The following is a 21322-nucleotide window of genomic DNA, read 5'->3' on the forward strand; positions in this document are numbered from 1 at the left end:
CGTGTAACACGGCTCTCGGTCGGGTGGTGACTGTCTGGGGTCAGAACGGCCACGTGAATGGCAGTCTGTCACCATCGCGGAACATTGTATGTGACAATCCATGAGGAATTCATAGGAGTCTGCCCCGATTAGAACGTCCACAATATGTTGTTAAATTTAAAAAAGAAAATTGCTGAAAAACCGAGTGCCAATGGATCCCATGTTTATGGAATAAAAATGTGTAGAGTCGGACGGGAGGTGGGGTGGGGAATCCAATCCGTATATGGATCACGATCCTCTTTTTGGATACGCGGGTATATTTGCACCCTGCACATGGGTGAGACTGGAATGTTTTTTCACCAAAATGTTCATTGTTGTCTTCTCTGAGGATATAGGATTTAACTGGGCCTTTTCAGTTTGCTTAGCTGTATGTTCGAATTCTTCCACAAGGATCACACGCCATCTGTGTTATTTTGTAAAAGGCTTGGGTGTGCACCCACACGCTCCTTCAGCGGGGCTGAAGATCTTGAGAACCTTCCAGTATTTGACGAAGAGCTGGGTGTGGCTAAATGCCCCGCCTCCATTGCCCCTGGGGCGGGACCCCTCAGAGGCGCATGCTCCCTGCACTCTCCCGCAGTCCCCAGCGGCCCAGACTCAGTTGCTCATGGGGGCCTCCTTCAGGGCTCCTTCTCCCCTCGTCTCACGTCCCCACCCATATCGTGGCTTCCTGGGGTCACGTCTGGGACAACTCAAATCCTCATCTTGGGAGTCTGTTTTCTGGAGACCCCAGAACATGACAGCATCTCTCCTCCTGTCATCGGAGACGATCCTGCAGTTGGCGCGGGGTGGGTCAGCTGTCCCTGGGCTATTTCAGGGAGGTTTTATGGGGCGGGGTAGGCCGGAAACGGGGCTCACACCACCCTCACCCCACACTCCCTCCACCAATGGGCTTCCCTCCAGCGCCTGGCTGGCCCTCACCTTCTCCCATGTCTTGGCCGGCAGTTGGGGGGTGTGGGAAGTGTGAGCGTGTGTTGGTGGTGAGCAATGCAGCGGGCCAAGAAAAGGACACACTGATGTGAAAACCAACCAGCAACGTTTAATAAAAAAAAATAAGCAAGTTATCCAGGACCCGACCCAGTGAGCAGGTGTCCCTAAGAGAGCAAAGCACTGCTGGCCGGCTCGGACGTTCATTCCCGGCTGGAGGCACAGCAAGTCCCCGCCCAAGCCGGGGAGCACCGGCCCAGGACCCGGCAGTACCCTGGCGCAGCCGAGCCCCCGCAGAGCCCCAAACACACAAGCCCACCAAAGGCTTGAACGCAGGAACCCCATGGAGCGAGCAGAGCCCACGTCTGAGACGCAGGGCAGGGAGGTCAAGCAGATGGGATGACAAGTCAACACGGGAGCAGGGGTGAGCACAGGAGACCCAGCCCCTGTCTTTATCCCTTGCCCCCGCCAGTGGGGCTGGGTCCAGGGAAGCCTGAGCGTGGCCGTGTGGTCGCTAGGACCTGCGGTTGTCCCTGGTGAGGGGAGAGCCACCCTCCCTCCTGGGTGGTGGGGGGGATTTTGTCTGCACACAGCTTGGGTGACCAGGCTTGGGGGGGAAGTGGGGGGGGCCACGGCAGGCAGGGATCAAACTCTCAGCCAACAATTCTCCAGTCTCACGGGGAGTCCACGAGGTCTGGTACACAGTAGGCGCTCCATCAACGCCTGCTGCAAGGAGAAATAAGATTCATCTTGTTCATTTGGGTGGCCCAGCCCTTGGAACGCGGCCCTGCACGCAGGAGGGTCGTCTGGTGTCCTGACCCAGCACAGGCTGTGCTGTTTGGTTTCGCTAATGCCGGCCCCCAGCGGGCGCCCTCTACACGTGTGCGGAAGAAGCCAATTGAAGAGTGAAAAGCACCTTGTTTTCACCCCGGCACCAAGCTCAGTTCCCAGCACACAGTAGGCACTCAATAAATGCTCTGAGTTAATAAGAACTTGTCTTTGTGTCCCAAGTACCAGGCACATGGTGGGTGCTTCATAGGTATTCGGAGAAATGAATGAAAGTATCTTGTTTATCCCAGTATTCCCAGAGCCCACAATGTTTGGTGCCCGACATACAGCAGGCATTCAATAAATACTTCAATGCATTAAAACAATGACTGTGTATCACTAGTGCTGATTCTTGGGGTGGGGGGGGAAATCAACAAAAGTCTGATGGACCAATCGGTCACTAGCTGAAGGAATAATTATGCCCCATCCACTGCCAAACGTGGAAGCCTGGTACCCAGTGAGGACTTCCAAGTGTTCGGCACCTGAAGACAGGAACGAGGTCTGGTTCCCTTCTGATGCCCTAGTGCCAAGCCCCATTCCCAGCATACAGTAGGCACTCCATTAAAGCTGCCTGCGTGCACGTGATTGCTGAGCCAGAGCCGAGCCAAGCTGGCTGCATACTGCCTGGAGGGGAGAGCCCTCCGCGGCCTAAGGAGGTCGGGCTGCGCCAGTGAGGCCAGCTTTGGCGGTTCGGCCTCCAGCGCTCAGAGTTCGTCACGGGCCGCGCTGTCCAGCGGCGACTGCAGCACATCGGAGTTCTTGGCCTCGCGGCTCAGGGCCTGCTGCTCCCGCATCTTCTGGGACTTGGCGCGGTCCCAGTCGGTCTTCACGTGCTCGTTGTTCCACACCACCGAGGTCTCTGTGTCACTCACATAACCATCATCCCCCGTGTAGTGCGTCGGGTAGACGAGCAGGGGCTCCACCGAGAAGGCACGCAGGTTGCGGGGTGAGAAGTGGGCCTTGTACTCGGACCTGGGGGGGTGGGGGAGAAAGGGGGGCCGCCATGGGTTGGGAGTCCTGACCGACCAAGGGGGAAGTGGGAGGGGACCGACTGAGACAGAAGTGGGCGGGGCGGGAGGGGGGACAGGCACCGAGGAAGGAGTGGGAGGAGGGAAAGCCAAAGGACCGGGGGTCCACCCCGCCCACCGACCCAGGTCAGCCCCTCGGCCCGCCCCTCACACTGGGTGTTTGTCAAACATGACCGGCAGGAACTCGTCGACAGGTAGCATCTTGGAGAGCGGCTGGGCAGCCAGCAGCTTGCGGGCGCCCTGCAGGGAGATCACGTAGGCCAGCGTCCAGTAGGAGTAATCTGCCTCCACCAGGTTCCTCACGCGGGGCACAGCCTTCTCCGGGTGCTCCACCTGCATCCGCTTCCGGCCCACGTAGCTGTGGGTGCAGAGTCAGGGTCCTGTCACCCTCTTCGACCCCACAGAGAATGCTAACCGAGCGAGTCTGAGGTCGAGTGAGCCTCCGTCAGGCCCTGGGGTGGGAGCTGACTGGGAGTGTTTGGGGGAGCAGCCAGGAGGCAGGGGTGGCTGCCGGACCACGGAGTGCCTCAGGGATCTGGGACGTGCAGGGAGGAGACTGTGTTTTTCCCAAGGGTACTAGGGACCCATGGGAGGATCTGGAGCTCAGAAGGGGAGGACGTCCTGGACACTCTGAGGTTGAACCACAGAAGGACTGGGGCTAGGAGGGAAGCTGTTCTGAGTTCAGAAAGCTGTGGCAGCTGGGCAACGTGCAGGAATGTGGTGAGTGGCTGGGGAGGAAGGGGTATTGCTCCTAGTACTATGACTAGCAGAGTCCAGAGTCTGGGGCCCAGCACCTGCATCAGGGCCCTGTACACCGTGGGGCTGGGGGATGAACCAACTCACCTAGGGGACATTCCAAAGGACTGTCCAGAAATATGCTGGCCACATCCTACCTACTGCTGGTCTAAGACCCAGGCTTCCTGGCCACGCCCCCAGCTTCTGGGCACAGCCCCAAGCCCTGACCACACCCACCCCAGGCCACAGCCCAAGATCCTCAGCCCTGAGCACAGGCTTCCACCTCAAATCTCAGGCAAACCCCATCCCCTCCAGGACTCCTCAAGCCTCCAAGCCCTCTCAAGCCCCCTCCCCACAGGCCAGGTCCCTAGATTTCCAGGTCATCTTCACCGGCCACAGGCCCTACCCCCCAGGCCCTAGGCTAAACCCTGAGTGCTCTCTGGATCCAGGGACCACAGGCTACACCCAAGTCCCCTCCCACCACACCCCTAAGTTGGTGCGGCCTATTACCCTGCAAAGGCCCTCAGACCTCCAGGCTCTAGGCCTCACTTCCTGGGTCCAGACTGCAGCTCCACCCACTCCAAACCGAGCCCCCGAGCCCCGGCCCCACCCCAGTGCCACCCAGGGGCCCAGTCCGCACCACCAGCCCTGGCCCATGCTCACATGAGGTCCCAGTCCAGATCCTCCCGCTCCACGTCCCGCATGAGGTTGAGCAGGCGTCTCTTGAAGAAGATCTCAAAGCGCAGGTCGTCCTCAAAGACAAGTGACTTCCGCAGCCCACGGTCCACAACCTGAGGGAGGATGCCCTGCCCACATCAGATGGGGACCAAGGCCAGACCTGACCCAAAAGTCAGCTCGCTTCAAGGCCCTGGGGCCGCAGGAGAGAAGCAAACACAAGCCTTCCTCACCATCATCGGGATCGACCTCTTGGCCATCAGCTCCTTGCACACTTGGCGATAGGTGCCCTGGCCTTGCCCTTGGCCTGACTGCTCCTTCCCACCCCAGGGCCTGTGCCTGTGCCAACGCCAATGCAGAGTGCCCCCCCGCCCCCGCAGCACAGTGGCAGGCTGGCCCCCAGCCTTGAGGCCTGGGCTCAGAGGTCACCTAGGAGGCCCTCCCTGACCACTGGCTACAGCTGTCAGCTGAGGACAATTCGTCCTCGTGTGGGTGCGTCGCACTTAGATTACTGTGGTTTGCCATCAGAGTCCCCATCTCCCAGGGCCATGAGCCCCCTGCCAGGACCCGCATCTGTCTTGGTGGCTGTCCCGCTCCCAGCACCAGGCCGGATGCACAACAGGTGCATGGGTGTCCCCAAAGGCACTTGAGAAGCCTCAAGACTGAGGAAGGTGACTGTCATCTTCAAGAACAGGGCGCCCTCCTCGCTCACAGAGCTCACCCCTCTGTGAGGCAGGGCTTGGCTTGAACCCGGGTCAGGCCGCCTGGATACAGGAACCCGGGCCCCACGCCCTCCATGATAAACCTCACTCAGGAAGAGAGGACCTGTCACCTCAAACGCCCAGACACCCCGTCTGGCCCACTGCCTGGTGGCTCCATGTTTGAATCTCGGCCTCTGAGAGTGGCCGATGAGACCCCGGTGTGGGGTTAGCGTTGCTGACTGTCCCCGTGGCTGTCACTTCTACTGGTAAGTGTTGAGCACCGAGTCCAGGCTCCAAAGACCCGTGAAAGCAGCGGGGTGGGAAAGGGCCTCACTTGGAGGTCCTGGGTCTGAGACCCCACTTTCTATGGGAGCTGGGCACATCCCTGCCTCCCTCGTCTGCTTCCCCATCTGCACAACGGAAGGACAGCAGCTGCCCATCCAGGCTGCTGTGACATCCCCGTGGAGGGTTCTCTGAACCGAGGCCCTGTGTCCTGCTGAAATTCCAGAAACCTGCAGGGGGCGCAAGCGAGTCCCTCCCTGGATGGCCAGAAGCCTGAGGTCAGCCCTGCCCTTCCTCGCCAGACCTACCTCCTTCCAGATGTTGTAGTGGCTGAGGAAGCATCCCAGCTCGCCCTTGGTGAGGGGCCGCCCATGGTAGGGGTCCTGGTAGCCGGGCAGCATCTGGATGCCCAACGCCTCCACCTGGCTGGTGTTCATGGCTCTGGAGGCGGGGACGGGAGGGAGGGGGTCAGAGTAAGAGTATGCGACAGTGCCGGCCTGGGAGCCGTCTACACCCAGGTGCCCTGCCCACCCGCTCCAACAGCCACAAGCCCGCCCCCCCCACGCCCCGCCCCTGCCCCCGGCGGGCCTCAGGACGCACTTGCCGTCCACGGCCTCCACCAGCCGGCACTCGATCTCCTGCGCCTGCAGGGCCCGCAGCATGCGCTCCCGCCGGTCCTGTCGCCGCTTCAGATTGATCATGAAGACCTGCGGGCCCAGAGCTCCCGTCGGACCCTCCAGGCGGGCCCCTGCCTCCACCCCGCCCCCACCCGCTGGGGTAAGCCTGGCTCACCTCGTCGAAGCCCATCTTGTCAGGCATCTTGGGGGATACGGAGATGAACCTGGAGGGCTCTGCCGGTGGGTGCTTCACTGTGAGGCAGACAGAAGCCAGGGTGTCAGTGGGGTCACGGGGAGAGGAGCTCCAGCCTCCAGTGTCCCTTCCTTTCCCCAGCCCCTCTGGGACCCCCGTCCCCCTAAGCTCCTTAGCCTGGAATCATTGACGATGTTGCACCTACTCACTCTGGCTGTTGGCACTGCCCCCAAATGCACCCCCTCCTACCTCAGGACGTTTGCACATGCTGGACTTCTGCATGAAACACCTTCCTTCCTCCCCTCCTTCTCCTGAGTTCTCAGCTAAGATGCCCTCTTGAGCTGGAGCAGGATACCTCCTCCTGGCTCCCACAGCATCTGGCCTTCCATCATTCAACCCCAATCCTGTGAGCCCACCTCCCTGGCATTCTATCTGTCTGCCATAAGCACTGCAGGACAGACACCACGTCTGACCACTCGCACTGAGTCCCCAGTGCCCAAAGCTTGGTATACAGCAGGCACTCAATAGTTACTCAGAGAATGAACAAAAAAATGATGGCAAACTGTGTGACCTTAACCTACTGGGGCCTTGGCTTTCTTCATCTATAAAAAGAGACTCCAATTTTATTTTATTGAAGATTTATTTATTTGAGAGAGAGAAAGTGTGCTTGAGTGGGGTGGTGGTGGTGAGGGACAGAGGGAGAGAGAGAATCTCAAGCAGACACCCTACAGAGCACGGATTCCCAACACGGGGCTCAATTTCAGGACCCTGAGATCATGACCTGAACTGAAACCAAAGTCTGATGCTCAACTGACTGAGCCACCCAAGTGCCCCAGGACTCCAATTTTAAAAACCTCCTCCTTGGGATGCCTGCGTGGCTTAGTCAGTTGAGAGTCTGCCTTTGGCTCAGGTCATGATGCCAGTGTCCTGGGATCGAGTCCCACATCGGGCTTCTTGCTCGACAGGGATCCTGCTTCTCTCTCTGCCTGCTCTCCCTGTTCTGCCCGTAACTCTCCATGCTTCTGCTCTCTGACAAATAAATAAAAATCTTAAAATAAAATCAAATCTTAAAAAAACAAAAAACTCCTCCTCCTCCCAGAGGTTTCAGGAGATGCCATGAAATGATGCACATTATGGGCTGAATCGTGTCCTTCCCAACAGGATGGAATCTTAACCCCCAGTACCTCAGAACGTGATCTTATTTGGAAATAAGGTCTTTACAGAGACAACCAAGTAAAAAGAGTGACTGGGGTCCTTATCAAAATGGGCAACTTGGATCCAGCCACGCACGCAGAGGGGAGACCACAGAGATTCACCTGCAGAAGGTGACCGTGGGACTGGAGTGGCATGTCTATAAGCCAAAGTATGGCAAGAATTTCAGAGTGGCCATGAGCCCCCCACAACGCGCCAGCGGCTGTCAGCAGGGCTCAGACCACATCTCCAGGGCCCTGTCTTGGCACGACCCTGGCAACTTCCTTCAGAAGGATCAGCTCCACGGGTGGACAGGAGGCTGGGGAGGCTGACCCAGAGGAGCCCAGCCTGAAGGTGAGTGCGCCATCTGCCCCATGGAGAATAAAGGCCCCGTGTGAGCCCGAGGGAGAGACACAGGCCCCTCTGTCTGAGACGGGCTGGGGCGCAGCCCAAAGCCAACCTGGGCCCCCAGGAACACCACATCCCGGGGTTTCCTCCTGCCCCGGGCTCTTCACGGCTCTGGCCACCCCCCACCCTATCCTCTTGGGGGAGCTGGAGACCGAGAGCAAGATGCTGGGATCTGAGCACCCAGGTTCAAACTCCAGATGCCTTTTCCCTTCTCCTTCTGAGCTTCTGCCTCTCCACTGCAGGGTGCGGAGGGCAACAAGGCCGCCTGTTGGGTGGGGAGGAGCTCCCCACTGTCGTCCGTTCTGGGGAAGACGGAGCACAGCAGGCATCCAGAAGGAGCAAAGCAATGCAGCCTTTTCAGAAAAGTCACAGCACAGTGATTACAAAAACCAAACACCTCCAGACCCATCGTGGGGGTGAATAATCAAACCCGCCCCAAAAGACATCTGGCCTTTGTCCCCAGTGCCTGAGAGGTGGAAGCCCTCTGAACATTCTGCCTGACAGGACTATCTTTGTTTGCCTGGGCTCTCGGGCCACACTGGGTGATCTATGCCAACAGTGTGATTTAGGGGAGGGGTCTTGGGCCACGTGGAATCAGCTCACCCCCTGCAGGGGCTAGAGAGGCAGTCAGCCACGTCCATGTGAGTGAGCCCCAGTAAAAAGCCTGGACCCTGAGGCTTAGGGAGCATCCCTGGATGGCAGTACACCATGTGTGTGGCCACACGGGGCGCTGGGAGAAGTGAAAACTGTCCACACGACTCCACAGACAGGGGATACCCGGAAGTTCATGCACAGAACTCTCCGGAACACCACCCAGACACCCCTTCCCTTTGCTTGTAACCTGCATCCTTTTGCTTGTAATAAAGCCTAACTGAGGGTTAGGAAAGGCCACGCTGCCTCAGAGGCCTTCTGGGGGATGTGCGTGGCCAGCACTGGGCGAGGCCCTCACAGGAGACACTGTGTGGTGTCTCTGGAGAGCCCCAGCAGGAACAGGAGCCCCATCCTCAAACAACCTTTGTGGCAGCCCCACCCTTTGTGCTTGTCCTAAGAGCAAGGGTTACCAGGCGATGGGGAAAGATGCTCCATTGTCCACGAGCGGGGTGGCGGGGGAAGGAAGCAGGCGGCAGGATCCCCCAGCCCCGGGGACGTCACTGAGCCTTCCTGCAAGTCTGAAATTTCATCACTGGACAGACTTTTGAACGCATGAAAAATCACATGCACAGCCCGGGTCCAGGTACCCACACAGGGATGGAGAGAAAAATACAGTCTTCACTCAGACCAGAAGGAAGGATTTACACAAATATCTGAAACCCCCAGACCCTCCTTCTGTCTGTTCTGTAGGCTTTGCTCTGGCCCTCAAGACATAGGAAAATATTCACTCCTCTGGTGACATCAGGTTCTAATACTTCCTAACTGAGCCTGGGTGGCTCAGTTGGTGGAGCATCTGACGCCTGATTTTGGCTCAGGTCATGTTCTCATGAGAGCCCTGCATTGGGCTCTGCTAGCTGTGGAGACAGTGTAAGATTCTCTCTCTCCCTCTCCCTCCATACCGCCCCTGCTCTCATGCATGCTTTCTCGCTCGCTCTCAAAAAATAAAAAATAATAAAAATAAAATTGACTAATACATAAATAAAAATAACATTTAAAAAAATAATAAAATCAAGTAGGAAAACTCTGGCAGCCTGTGAGACATTTCTCAGGGGCCAGTCACCGGCTGGAGCTGGCGACGACAGAGACCCCCCTCTGTGAGTGTTGCCTGGTGGGGCTGCTGGACCAGGCCTGGGCATCTGTGTGTGACGAACGCTCAGGTACTACAGGGGTCTTCACCCTGGTGACCATGCAACCTGCAGGGGTCACCTCAAAGTACCTAAATGTCCCCCCAAAAACAGAGGGCAGGGTGCCATTCCATCTTCAGCCACCAGGGGGTGTCTTAGAACTTTCCAGAGAGAGGTTTAACCGTGGGAAAGGTTAAAGGAGCAGGGCTCCTCCTTGTCTGTGCAGTAGGAGGAAAGGCCACGCTGCCTCAGAGGCCTTCTGGGGGATGTGCGTGGCCAGCACTGGGCAAGGCCCTCACAGGAGACACTGTGTGGTGTCTCTGGAGAGCCCCAGCAGGAACAGGAGCCCCCTCCTCAAACAACCTTGGTGGCAGCCCCACCCTTTGTGCTTGTCCTATCTCAGGGGCCCACTAGAGGGATGGCTAGTTGACTAGTTCATGGATTTATTTGTATCTATATATATATTAGAAAGGCACAAGCTTGCAACTATTGTAAAAGTACCTAGTTTCCGGGGCACCTGGGTGGCTCAGTCATTAAGAGCACACCTTCAGCTGGAATCGAGCCCCAGGTCAGGCTCCTTGCTCAGCAGGAAGCCTGTTTCTCTCTCTCCCTCTGTGTCTCCCTCTGCTGTGTTCCCTCTCTCACTGTCTGTCAAATAAACAAATAAAATCTTTAAAAAAAAATTCCTAGTTTCCTTTTTTAAATGTATTCAAGTGGGGGAAAAAAGTGTCTCCTTAAGATAAGTATTAAATAATGCTGGGTCTGGGTTTGGCAGCAGCATGGATGAGGACACAGCTTGAAATGGTGGAGTCCCAGACACTGCCATGCACAATGAAGGTCCACCGGTGAAAACCTGCTGCCCTTTCTGCTCTCACACCCTCTATAGCTCCCAGCTGCCTTTGGGCAAAAGCTCTGTTCCTCAGCTTGGTGTCAAAGGCCCCTGTGCTGGCCCTGCCTGTCAGCTCTGCCCAGCTCGCCACCTTTATTTCTGTCCTGTCAATCTTGGCCGTTCTCTGAGCTCACGTCCCCTCCAGCCTCTTGACCTTTGCCCGTGCTGCTCCCTCCAGCTGTAATTCTCTTCCTGGCTAACTCCTACCCACCGTGCATCTTCATGCCTCCTCTTCCCGGGAGCCCATCCTGACAGCTCTCAGGATGCTGCGCACAGCTGTTTCCAAGAGCAGGGACAACCATCCACCTTGTTCGTGTCGAGTCCCCCGCTCCCAGCCAAGGGACTGGCACGCAGCAGATGGGACAGAGGCAAGGTAGTAGAGAAAGGGAGGTGACTCAGCCCTCCGTGTTTGGGGACTCACCCATGATCTCCAGCTGCACGTGCATGAAGCTCTCGGCCTCATCCTGGAGGGTGCTGTGTGACCGCAGCGGCACAGGCAGGAAGCCGTACACCTCCTTGTTGCAGACGTACATTTGGACCTCTGCGGCCAAGGGAACAACAATGCAAAGTAAAAAATGGTACGAGGCAACAGCGGCTCCCAGAAACCAGATGCACCACTGAGGGTGAGCCTAGAACCTCACCAGGTGCCCCCTGTTCCCGGCACCCGTCAGGGACTCCTCAGCTCCCCAGCTGCCAGGCTGGCCTGGGGAAAACTCCAGAGCTGTTAATGAGCGCCTCGCATGGCCACTGCCATGATCCCCCGTGGGGTTCCGAGACACGGCCAACTGCACAACCCCAGGGAGGGCAGCGCAGAGGCCCAGTGAGGCAGGAAAAGGAGACGCGGCTGACCTAGACAGAAGCAACAGCACCTCCATCTGCATTTGCCCTTTTTGGGTGGTTTAAGGTTTTATGCATATCTTTTCTTTTTTAAGTGAAAAACCCAATGAAGAATGATTTTCACTTGAACTGGTTAACTTTTTCTGTAAAGGGCCAGATGGTCAATATTTACACTTATGGGCCAGACGGTTTATCTCAATGACTCAGTTGCAGCTGGAACGCAGCAGCAGCCAGATATGAGGCTCCAGTGAATGGGTGCGGCTGCGTGCTGATGAAACTTTCTTTATAGGCACTGAGATTCGAATCTTATACAATCTTCAGATGTCACAAAGTATTAGTCTTCTTTTCATTTTTTTTTTTTCCTGTTCAGATGACCAAATACAGACTTGGCGTATATATTTGGTCTTCATCCACAGGTCCGGGCTCAGTTCCCAAAATCCTTGGAATTTCCTAAATGTTGAGAGCTTAGAGGTGTCTCTCACATTAGTAAGTGACTTCTGGAAAGCACTTAAAGAGGAACCTCCCTCCCCCAACACACACTGGTTGCCAAGGGGAATCAGCCATGAACAGAGGGCTGGAACTTTCAGTCCTACCCCTCCTGTCTCTGGGGAGGGGAGAGGAGCTAGAGGTTGGATTGCTGAGAGCCAATGATCCAATCAATCACATCTATGTAAAGAAGCCTCCATAAAAACCCAAAAGGATGGAATTCCCAGCAGTTCCGAGTTGGTGAACACGGGGGTGTGGGGAGAGTAATGTACTGGAGCCTGGAGGGGGAAAGGAAGCTCTACGCCCCTTCCCCTGGACCTCACACAGCCCACATACCGCATCTCTTCCCCAGGGCTGCTCCTGAGTTAGAGCCTTTTAGACTAAACCGAGGCATCTGGCGAGTAAATGGGGTTCTTGAATTCCGTGAGCTGCTTTTACAAAGTAATGGACCCCAAGGAGAGCATCTTGGGAGCCTCAGGTTTATGGCCAGTTCCTCAGAAGCATGTGGGTTTGTGGCCAGCGTCTGAAGTTGGGGTGGCGGACAGTGTTGTCCGACTGAGCACTCCCCAACCTGTGCGATCTGACACCATCCCTGGAAAGACTGTCAGAAGTGAGTTGAATTGGAGGATACCCTGCTTGTCTTACAGAGACAATGGCTTGTTGGTGTGGGGAAGTCGCCCCCACCAACGCACACACTCAAGATAGAATTAGGTCCAGGAACCCAAGTCATACTTGGCTTATGGCTACAGGAAAACAGATGGTGGGCCAGATTTGGGCCATGGGCCATTGTTCGCCGAACCACAGTTTAAAAAAAAATGAGAGGCCAGCTATGGCTGTGTTCTTTCTTTTTAAAATGTTTCCTCCCTACCTGTATAATTAGCAAATAATTATGCTCAACTACAGAAAACTGGGAGAACACAGGAGACTATCAAGGTGAAAATAACCTCCAATAAAGAGGTCTTAAAGATAAGAGGATCGAAGTGACCCGGCGAAGTGGGGGCTGGAAGAAAGGGAGTACTGGGGACATCACCTGAACACCTGGATACAGCCACACCTGAAACTATCCCTGCACCCTGCAGTTCTGGTTTCTGGGAACCTTCTGTGGGCTCACCTGCTTGCTTGCAGGAGAAGGCAAAAACGATGATGTCGTCAAAGGACCAGGTGTAGTCAGGGTGAGGAGGGTAGAACGCCAAGTTCCTGGACGCTGCCTTCCGCAGGTCAATGAGGAAGGTGGAGTGCACCATGGGAACGGCAAAGCAGCCCCGGCGGTCCCGCTTGCGAATGGGGATGTAGGCGGGGGTACGTTTGTAGTAGCCCTGTGGGGGGGAGGGTGCAGCTCTATGGGGGGGATCCTAGAGGTAAGGCTGGAGGCCTGGGACAAGGGGAGGCATGGAACATGTAGAGAGCAGGACCCAGATGCCAACCTCTGGCTGTGGTGGGCTCTCCCTGAGTCCAGAACTCTGGGGGTGGTCAGGGCTCGTCCCCCACACCCACAGGCAGTAGGATGGGGGCCGAGGAGGGAAGGGCCGCAGCTGTGTGCCCACCTGCAGACCTAGCTCAACACTTCAGATCAGAAAGGCAGCTCTTGGAGGAAATGAGCAAGCTGAGAAAGGGACCAGATATTTGCAATTCCTTGATTTACACAGGACTGAACATCAGAAGTAGGGACTTCAAGAAACACGGGGCGAAATCTTTTTAAAAAGAAGTTTTAACCATCTTAAATTGTTCTCTCTCTTCATCATACCTTTACAAACTGGAATTGTTAGAGTGTAATATTTAGATTTCCATGACATATTTTTTAAAATAGAAACTACTGAAATGTTCACTTTAAGAGGGTGAGTTTTCTATTATGTAAATCACACATCAATTAAAAAGACAGGAGGAGACAGGAGGGGTCCTGGCTCTGGCATGCCCCCCACTCCAGCACCCACCCTTTCACTCCTCCTGGTGTTGCCTGCAATCCCAGCCTCAACGCTGGGGTGGGTCTACCGGCCCAGAATCAGTCAATCAGAACCTGGCATTTTCCTGGCTTCGGGAATTGGCTCAGGTGTAGGAGGAGACTGGACAAGGCCCAAAGTGGACTTTGGCTGGATGGTGCTAGGATTGTGCTCCCGGAGTCTGACAATGAAGCCACCCAAAAGATGGAGGAAGATGGGAAAGTTGTTTGAACACCTGGATCAAGCTGTGCCTGAAGTCCTACCTGGCACCATGGCTTTCTAGCTGTGTGATCTCAGGCAAGTCAAGTCCTCTCTCCCTGCGTTTCTGTCTCTGCCTCAGTGACTGGGAAGGGAATGGGGAGGAGAGGGCACAATCATAGACCTTCCATCAAGGAGCTAGTTAAGGATTACCACGATGGTGTTGTAAAGGGCCTACCATGAGGTGGTATGGGAAGTTAGGCTCCAGCCACAGTCCCCATCCGCTTGCCCCCACCATTCCCGGCCCCCACCCTCCCCCAGCAGCCCCCTGACCTGGGAGGTCATCCCGCACCAGAAGTTGGAGTATGCAGCCCTCGAATCCAGCATGGGGGCCACCACCGTCTTATTCTCAGCAATGAGGAGGCTTAGTGTGTTCGGGTTGAGGATCAAGTTGTCTGCGTCCACAAACTGCAAAACACCCAGCAGAGAATCAGCAGGGCCCATGGGACTGACCCAGGCTGGCCCACGACTCTGAACAGCTGTGGCAGCTGCCAGCGTCCTGGAGGGGAGGGGGCGGCAGTGTGGGGATCCTAGAGTAAGCAGATGGGGCCCTGGAAGCCAGCCGGTTCCTCCACCACCGGCTCTGCCCCTGGTGACAAGCCCAGTAATGCTCATACAACGAAATACACTCTGTAGCAAGAGAAGGGACAGACCACAACGCACAAAGCAACACAAATGGGGCCCAGACTTGGCGCTGGGGGCGGGAGGCGGGGGGATCACATCAAACACGACAGAAAGTACACGTGGCACCATTTATGGGAACTTCTCAAAAAGGCAGCCCCTGTCCATGAGTAGGACGGTAGGAGCAGAGGCCAACTCTGTGGGGAGTGGCAGGGAGGAGCGCACTCATGTCTAATGTGAATTACAGGCTGACAGAGTGTATACAAATCCGGTCTTTACGGAAGCCCTTTGTTTTCCCGTAACACCTTACATGTCGGGATAAAAAGATGGTAACTTAGGGGCGCCTGGGTGGCTCAGTGGGTTAAAGCCTCTGCCTTCAGCTCAGGTCATGGTCTCAGGGTCCTGGGACTGAGCCCCGCATCGGGCTCTCTGAGCAGTAGGGAGCCTGCTTCCTCCTCTCTCTCTGCCTGACTCTGCCTACTTGTGATCTCTGTCTGTCAAATAAATAAATAAAATCTTAAAAAAAAAAAAAAAAAGATGGTAACTTGCTTGGTGCAGCATGGGATGAAATCCACCATCCCAGGAAAAGGGTCACCATCGGGGGGGAGGTGCCTGCTGTTCCCCCCAAAACCATGTGTCACCAACACTCCCCAGAGAGGCCACACCCGGAAGCTCACTGCAGTGCTGCTGACCACACTAACTGGGGAACGACGCAGGAGTCTAGCCATGGCGAACTGGCTAGAGAAGTTCCAGCTCCTCACTGCAGAGTGAGCCCAGACAGCTAGGAATTGCACCACGGAGTAGGATCAGGCAAGGGTGTCCGTGTCCACTGGGACGTGAAGACACCAGGCCACCACGCATCACGGAACCCTTAGGAATAATTGATTTGTTTTTAAATGCCTCTGGTCCACAGATAGGCTTTCTGTCCCCCACACAGGATTTTTTTTCTTTTTTAAGAGAGACCGATGTGGGACTCGACCATGGGATCATGACCTGAGCCGAAGGCAGAGGCTTAACCCACTGAGCCACCCAGGCACCCACCCACGCAGGATTTTTAAAACCTATAAATCACTTGCCACATGCAACAGCAAGAACTAGAGTCCCAGCCTTCCCTGGCAATTCCAGAGTGGCACTCCCACAAGCCAACCCCCAGCTGGAGACGGAAGGCGGCTGCCCCTTGGGACAAGCCGCGGGGGCTGTTCCCTGCCTGGCCCCTGCCAACATTTGTATGTGTGACCTTTGAATATATACACAATAAAAACAGCCAGAAGGGTCTGGTGGTTCCTCCAAGAGTTACACAGAGAACTACCTAATGACTCAGCAAGTCCACTCCTAGGTATGCACCGAGACAACTAGAAACAGGCACCTGCACACCCACGTTCACAGCAGCACCGGCCACGAGAGCCACACAGTGGAAATGACCCACGTGTCCATCAACGGGAGAATGGATGAACAAAACGTAGTCCGTCCAAACAATGGAACATCACTCAGCCCTAACAAGGAACACAGCACGGACACACGCTACAACAGATGAACCTTGAGAACATTGTGCTGAGTGAGAGAAGCCCGACACAGAAGACCACAGAGCGTATGGCCTTATCTTATTTATAAGAAACGTCCAGAACAGGCACATCTACAGACACGGAGAGCACACTGGTGGCTGCCAGAGCCTGGGGGAGGGGCCGGGGAGAGGGAGCGACTGCTCCTGGGGACAGGGCATCCTTCTGGGGTGATGGAAACGTTCTGGAACTAGAGAGAAGTTGTGGTTGCATGACATAATGAATGTACTAAATGCCGCTGAGTTGTTCCCTTTGAAACAGTTAATTTTATGTTATGTGAATTGCACCTCAATTAGAAAACACGGAAACCAGCCAGAAAGGGAGTCTCTCTGGGAGGTAAGATTACAAGGTTTGCTTGTTTTTTTCTTCCCTAGGTTTTTTATTTTTTCTTGTATATTTTCTTACAAGTAACACCTGGAGCGTTTACAAAAAGAGAAAAAAAGTGGTCCTTCTTAAAATTTTTTTTTTGCTTTTTCTTTTAAAAAGAGGTCTTTAAAAAAAGAAAAAAGAGGTCCTTTTCATAACAATTTTAAAACACCGGACAAATGATTTCACACCCCAATATGGATTTCCAAAATCCCTAGTTACCAAAAGATACTGGTGTGTCAAAAGCTGCTTTGAGTTTTGAACCGACATGTAGAGTTCCACCCAAGTTTGCAGAAGGAAAAAAGTGAAAACCAACCAGACTCAAACTCTGAAAGCAAAACCCAGGGAAGCAAATAAGGTGGCCTTGTGCTAGACAGTTTCAGAAGGTTCCAGTCCCACCACTGTGCCTCACTGGTTGAGTTTCCCTAAGCCTCCATTTTCCCATCTATAAAATGGTCTGATAAGGCATCAACCCATAGGGCTCCAAGGAAGAGCTTGTTCCATTCTTCCTCCTCTCTGAAGAGCTCAGGCCAGGCACACGGGGTCCTCCTGGCCCTCTCACATCCAGTCCCTGAGCAGGGTCTGTCCCCTTGGCCTATGAAGGCAACCTCAATCTACTTGACTTTCTTCACAGCCCTGCTCCACACTGGCCTCCTGCTGTTCCCCCTCTAGCCCCAACAGGCCCTGCTCCCCACAGCAGCCACGGAGCTTCTGAAAATCATAAATCAGAACACAACTCTCCCCTGCTCATATACCCTCCACGGCTCCCCATTACCCTCAAAGTAAAAACCAAATCTCTGCCTTGGTCTGCATAGTCTGGCCCCCTCCCACCACTACAGGACCACCTCCATCACCCCCACAGGGGCCTCACCAGTCCCTGAAGGCCTCAAGCTTGCATGCTACTCTGCTCCCTCTGCCTCAGACACTGTCCCCCAGTTTCCCGAGGCTGGCTTCTTTGTTCCTTCAGGTCACAGCTAGGGTTCCCTCCTAAGAGAGGCACCCCCAAACCCTGCTCACCCGTCACTACATCCTGACCGTGCCATCTGTTGTAGACTGAACAGTGGCCCCCAAAAACGTTGAAGTCCTGACCCCCAGGACCCTGCGACTGTTTTCTTATTTGGAAATAGGTCTTTGCAGATGTAACTAGGATGTAGGTTAAGATGGGGTCACACAGGAGTCGAGCAGGCCCTAAAGTCAATGACTAATGATCTGGTAAGAGGAGGAGGGACAGAGAGATAAGCCCAAGGGACCACAGAGGCAGACAACAGAGGGACACAGCCACAGGCCACAAGCCCAGGAGCACATGGAGCCCCAGGAGCTGGAAAAAGTGAGGAAGGATCCTCCCCTAGAGCCAGCGGAGGGGGCAGGGCCTGGCTGACACCTTAACTTCAGACTTCTGGCCTCCAGAACTGGGAGACAATGAACTTCCGCTGTTTGCAGTCCACCCCACCCCCACCGCCAGGGCGAGGAGTCCTTTGTCATAGCAGCCCCAGACACTGATCCACCAGCAGCTGCCTTTCCACAATCACGGCACCGCTGCTTTCATGCTCTCAGCACCGGCTGCTCTCAGTTCTTCCTCACTCGGTTTTGGTTTCTGGTCACGGCCCCCGGTCCTGGGACACTAAGAAGGCAGGGCTCAGCCCAGGCTCATCCTCACTGCATCCCCAGGCTCTAGCAGGTGGAAGAAGGTAGAGACCACAGCTTGGGGTCTGGCGCCTAAATGAAAACCGACCACAGGCTCTGTTGGGCTGGCATCAGGGAAGCCAGGCCCAGCAGCCCCGGTGCCATCTAGCCCCATCCACACCAGGGGAAGGGATCACATCCTGATCAAGGGGATGGACTCAAGGAGCTCACACAGGCCTGTGGGCAGGTACCTTACATTACTGCGTCCCAGCCTGAACCGTCCCTTCCTCCAGAGGCAATGGCTGGCCCAGGAGAAGGAAGTGAAAGTCAGGCCTCAGCAGCCTAGACTCTCCACCAGCCCCCAGACCCCCACCCCATCTTCCTGCTTCTCAGCTGTCACCCAGAGGATGTCACTGTGGGGTGCGAAGAGGTCGTGATAAAGTGGAGATAACCCCAGGGTGCAACCCCAGGGGACAGCTGGGGACACCACCTGATGTTAAGAACCCCAGCGCCCAGGGATCGAATCCCAGCTCCTCCGCTAACCAACTGTATCACATTGGACAACTCATTCCCCCCTCTCAGAGCCTGTTTCCTTCTGTAAACGGGCTTAAGGATGATCTCCACATCCCACTGATCCCCCTTCCCTTGGCGGCCACCCAGATGTCCCGCATGATCTCAGAGTAGCTGGCTGAGAGACTCACCAGGATGTAATCAGCCCACATGTCCCGGGCAGATTTCAAGGCTGCCTGGCGCAACTTCATGACGTGCTCGTACCTCGAATCAGACCAGTGTTTGGGGCCCTCCTCATCCGGGTAGGACCTGCAGAGAGAGACGGCTGTGATGTGCGAAGGATGGAGCGCTATGGCAACCCAGAGGGCAGTGGTCAGAGAGGGCTTCCTGGAGGAGGGAATATGTAGGCAGACAGGTAAAGAAATAAACCCGGAAAGGCTGAATGGAACAAGTGGTCTTCACTGCCCAGGGGCTCATGGGGAAGCTAAGCATAGAGTGAGACTGGGAACAAAGCAGTAGGCGTCCACCAGGAGGACAAGGGAGTGAGGGAACTCTAGGTGGAGAGACCTGTGGGGACAAAGGTCCAGCTGAAGGATTATGGCCCATTGAAGCTGAGGGCGGGTCAGAGTAGCCAAGGCCAGCCCGTACAGCTGCCGAGTTGGGCCAGAGAGGCAGAGGCAGAAGCGCTGGGGTTCTGTCACAGGACAATGGGGAGTCATGGAAGGTGTGTGAATAGGGGTACAGCCCAGTTGACTTGGGGAGGGGGGACAGGGCAGAACCTGGAGCTCACCTGGGTTCCTCCGCCGGTCGCCACTCCACAGAGTGGTACAGACTCTTCACGGCCACCAGCCATTCCCGCAGCACAGCCGATGTGTTGTCTGAGTTGTGGTCTGTGGCCACCCTGCAAAGCAGAGCAGGGCAGTCAGCGTGAGGCTGGGGAGACTGAGGCAGCCCCGGGTAGCAGTGAAGCAACATGGGCTCCACACCCCGAAGCTTGCCTTCCAGCAGCTTATACAGCCCTGGGCAAGATGCTTCCATGCTCCATGCCTGTTTCCTCATCTAAAACAGAGATGAGGACAGGACCCACTGCACTGGGCTGCAGAAGGGATTAAACAAGCTAATTTTGGGAAAAATACAGCAGACACTGAGCACCCAGGATCTCATAACCATGTTAAGGACTAAATATGGTGATTTAATTTAAAAATGCATGTATCATCTACCCCCACCCCACCATCCTCGATTGTCTCCTATCGACAACAGCACCTTAGAGTGGCCTGTGCTTACTGGTTAATTCAACAAACATTTCTTAAGCACCAACTGTGTGCCGGCATTATCCAAGCTGGGGAATCTGGGATGGAGGGGTGTGGGGCATTTAGGAGTCCACATCAAGAGGAGAGCTCTCCCCTTAAAAAAGTTGTTATTAACTTGCCAACATGAGCAGCCAAGACTAGTAAGGACAACATAACCATAACCACAGTTCTGGTCACCGAGCACCAAGCTAGAGATCCCAGGCTCAAGGCCTTGAGTGCGCTACCTGGTTAATTTTCCGAGAGGAAGGCAACCAGAGTTATATTAATGCCCCCATTTTCCAGATGAGGAAACCGAAGCAGGAGGCAGGAAATCACGAGTTGCGATACAGCTCTGCCCACTCCCCCACCCTTGGCCACCTGGTCCCATAACTCACGCACCCACCCACCCACACTGGTTAGAGGGCAGGGGATCGACTCAGGGTGGATTCAGGATTCAATGCAGCAGAAGCTGAAAAGACTTCCTGTTAGTGGAAATACAGTGTGGGCCGTGGGGGCTCCAGGCTCCCCTAATTGGAGCCGTGAGTGCCCCGAAGGCGGTTTGAGGGTTCGTCCCCGGCAGAGCAGCCCAGCCCTGGGCTGGGCACGCGTGGTCCGGAATCTGCCCCAACCGCGGGGCCAGAAGCCAGAGCGCGATCCGTCATTCCTACAGCGGCGGAGCAGAGACCGGGAGGGAGGGACAGCAAGCGGAGGGCCAGCGGGTTTGGCCGGCCCGAAGAGGGAAGCAAGCAGGGGCCACGCGTGGGTCCCGCCCGCCTCGCCCGGTGCCAGGGCAGCAGTCAGCGCGCGGGGTGGAGCCGGCTGGATGGGGGAGGCAGGCCGGGCGCGGGGAAGGCGGGTGCCGCGCTCACCACAGGGCCGTGCGCTCCCGCGGGTGCCGCAGCCGCTCGAGCGCGCCCAGCGTGGCGGGCAGCGCGTGGGCCGCGTTGCGCGCCACCAGCGCGATGAGGACTCGGGGCGCCTGTAGCGGCGATTCGGGGCTCCAGCGTTCCTCCGGGAAGTAGGCGGCGGCGCCCGGCGGGCCGCCCGGGGGCGGCAGCGCCAGCAGTAACAGCAGCAGCAGCACCGGGCGCAGCCGCCAGCGCCGCCTGCACGCGCGTGGGGCCGCCGCCATCGCGCCACGCGTCGCCTTTAAGCCGCTTTTCTGCCGGCGGACGCGGACCGCGCCTTGAGCCCGCCACCGGGCCCCGCCCCGCCGCGCGCCTTAAAGGGGAGGAGAGTGCCTGGAGTGAATCAGCCGTCTGGGCCCGCTGCCCGGACCCCTCCTCCCAAGGGCCTTAAAGGCTCAAAGTGCTGCGTACGCGACTCCCACCGGGAGTCACGTCAGTCCCGCCCCGACGCCCCGCCCCCTGCTCCCGCCTTAAAGGCACAGAGTGCTCCTAGCGTTCCCTTTTCACGTGACTCAGTGCCATAAAGGTGTCAGAGCTCACAACGCCCTGTGCCTCCGACACCCGCCCCCGCCTGGACCTTCGCCTGATACGCCGTGCCAGTTCCATTTGTGTAGGACCCAGTCTCTGCCACCCCGCAGACCTG

General features: G+C 56.1%; 1 protein-coding gene across 1 annotated transcript; it reads right to left on the reverse strand.

The window, feature by feature from the left end:
- Positions 1 to 1055: 1055 nt before the first annotated feature.
- On the reverse strand, positions 1056 to 20986 carry COLGALT1 (collagen beta(1-O)galactosyltransferase 1). Its single transcript, XM_047698197.1, has 12 exons — positions 20641 to 20986; positions 19273 to 19383; positions 18674 to 18791; positions 14077 to 14211; positions 12720 to 12924; positions 10707 to 10826; positions 6005 to 6081; positions 5813 to 5919; positions 5521 to 5653; positions 4218 to 4345; positions 2971 to 3177; positions 1056 to 2763 (listed from the first exon to the last, which is right to left on the reverse strand). Exons 1-12 carry the CDS (start codon positions 20901 to 20903, stop codon positions 2496 to 2498), a joined length of 1872 nt encoding a protein of 623 aa, XP_047554153.1. The 5' UTR covers positions 20904 to 20986; the 3' UTR covers positions 1056 to 2495.
- Positions 20987 to 21322: the final 336 nt, after the last annotated feature.

The sequence above is a fragment of the Lutra lutra genome, chromosome 1 (genome assembly GCF_902655055.1).
Source record: "Lutra lutra chromosome 1, mLutLut1.2, whole genome shotgun sequence".
In the NCBI taxonomy this organism is placed as follows: Eukaryota; Metazoa; Chordata; class Mammalia; order Carnivora; family Mustelidae; genus Lutra; species Lutra lutra.

What these genes read in the sequence shown, in the direction of transcription:
- COLGALT1 (XM_047698197.1), bottom strand. Translation starts at nt 20,903, where the DNA reads ATGGCGGCGGCCCCACGCGCGTGCAGGCGGCGCTGGCGGCTGCGCCCG. An exon ending in CGACCGGCGGAGGAACCCAG is followed by an intron (nt 18,792 to 19,272) that starts GTGAGCTCCAGG and finishes CTCTCTCTGCAG; the next exon opens with GTCCTACCCGGATGAGGAGG. An exon ending in GGTGCGGGATGACCTCCCAG is followed by an intron (nt 12,925 to 14,076) that starts GTCAGGGGGCTG and finishes TCCCCCCCACAG; the next exon opens with GGCTACTACAAACGTACCCC.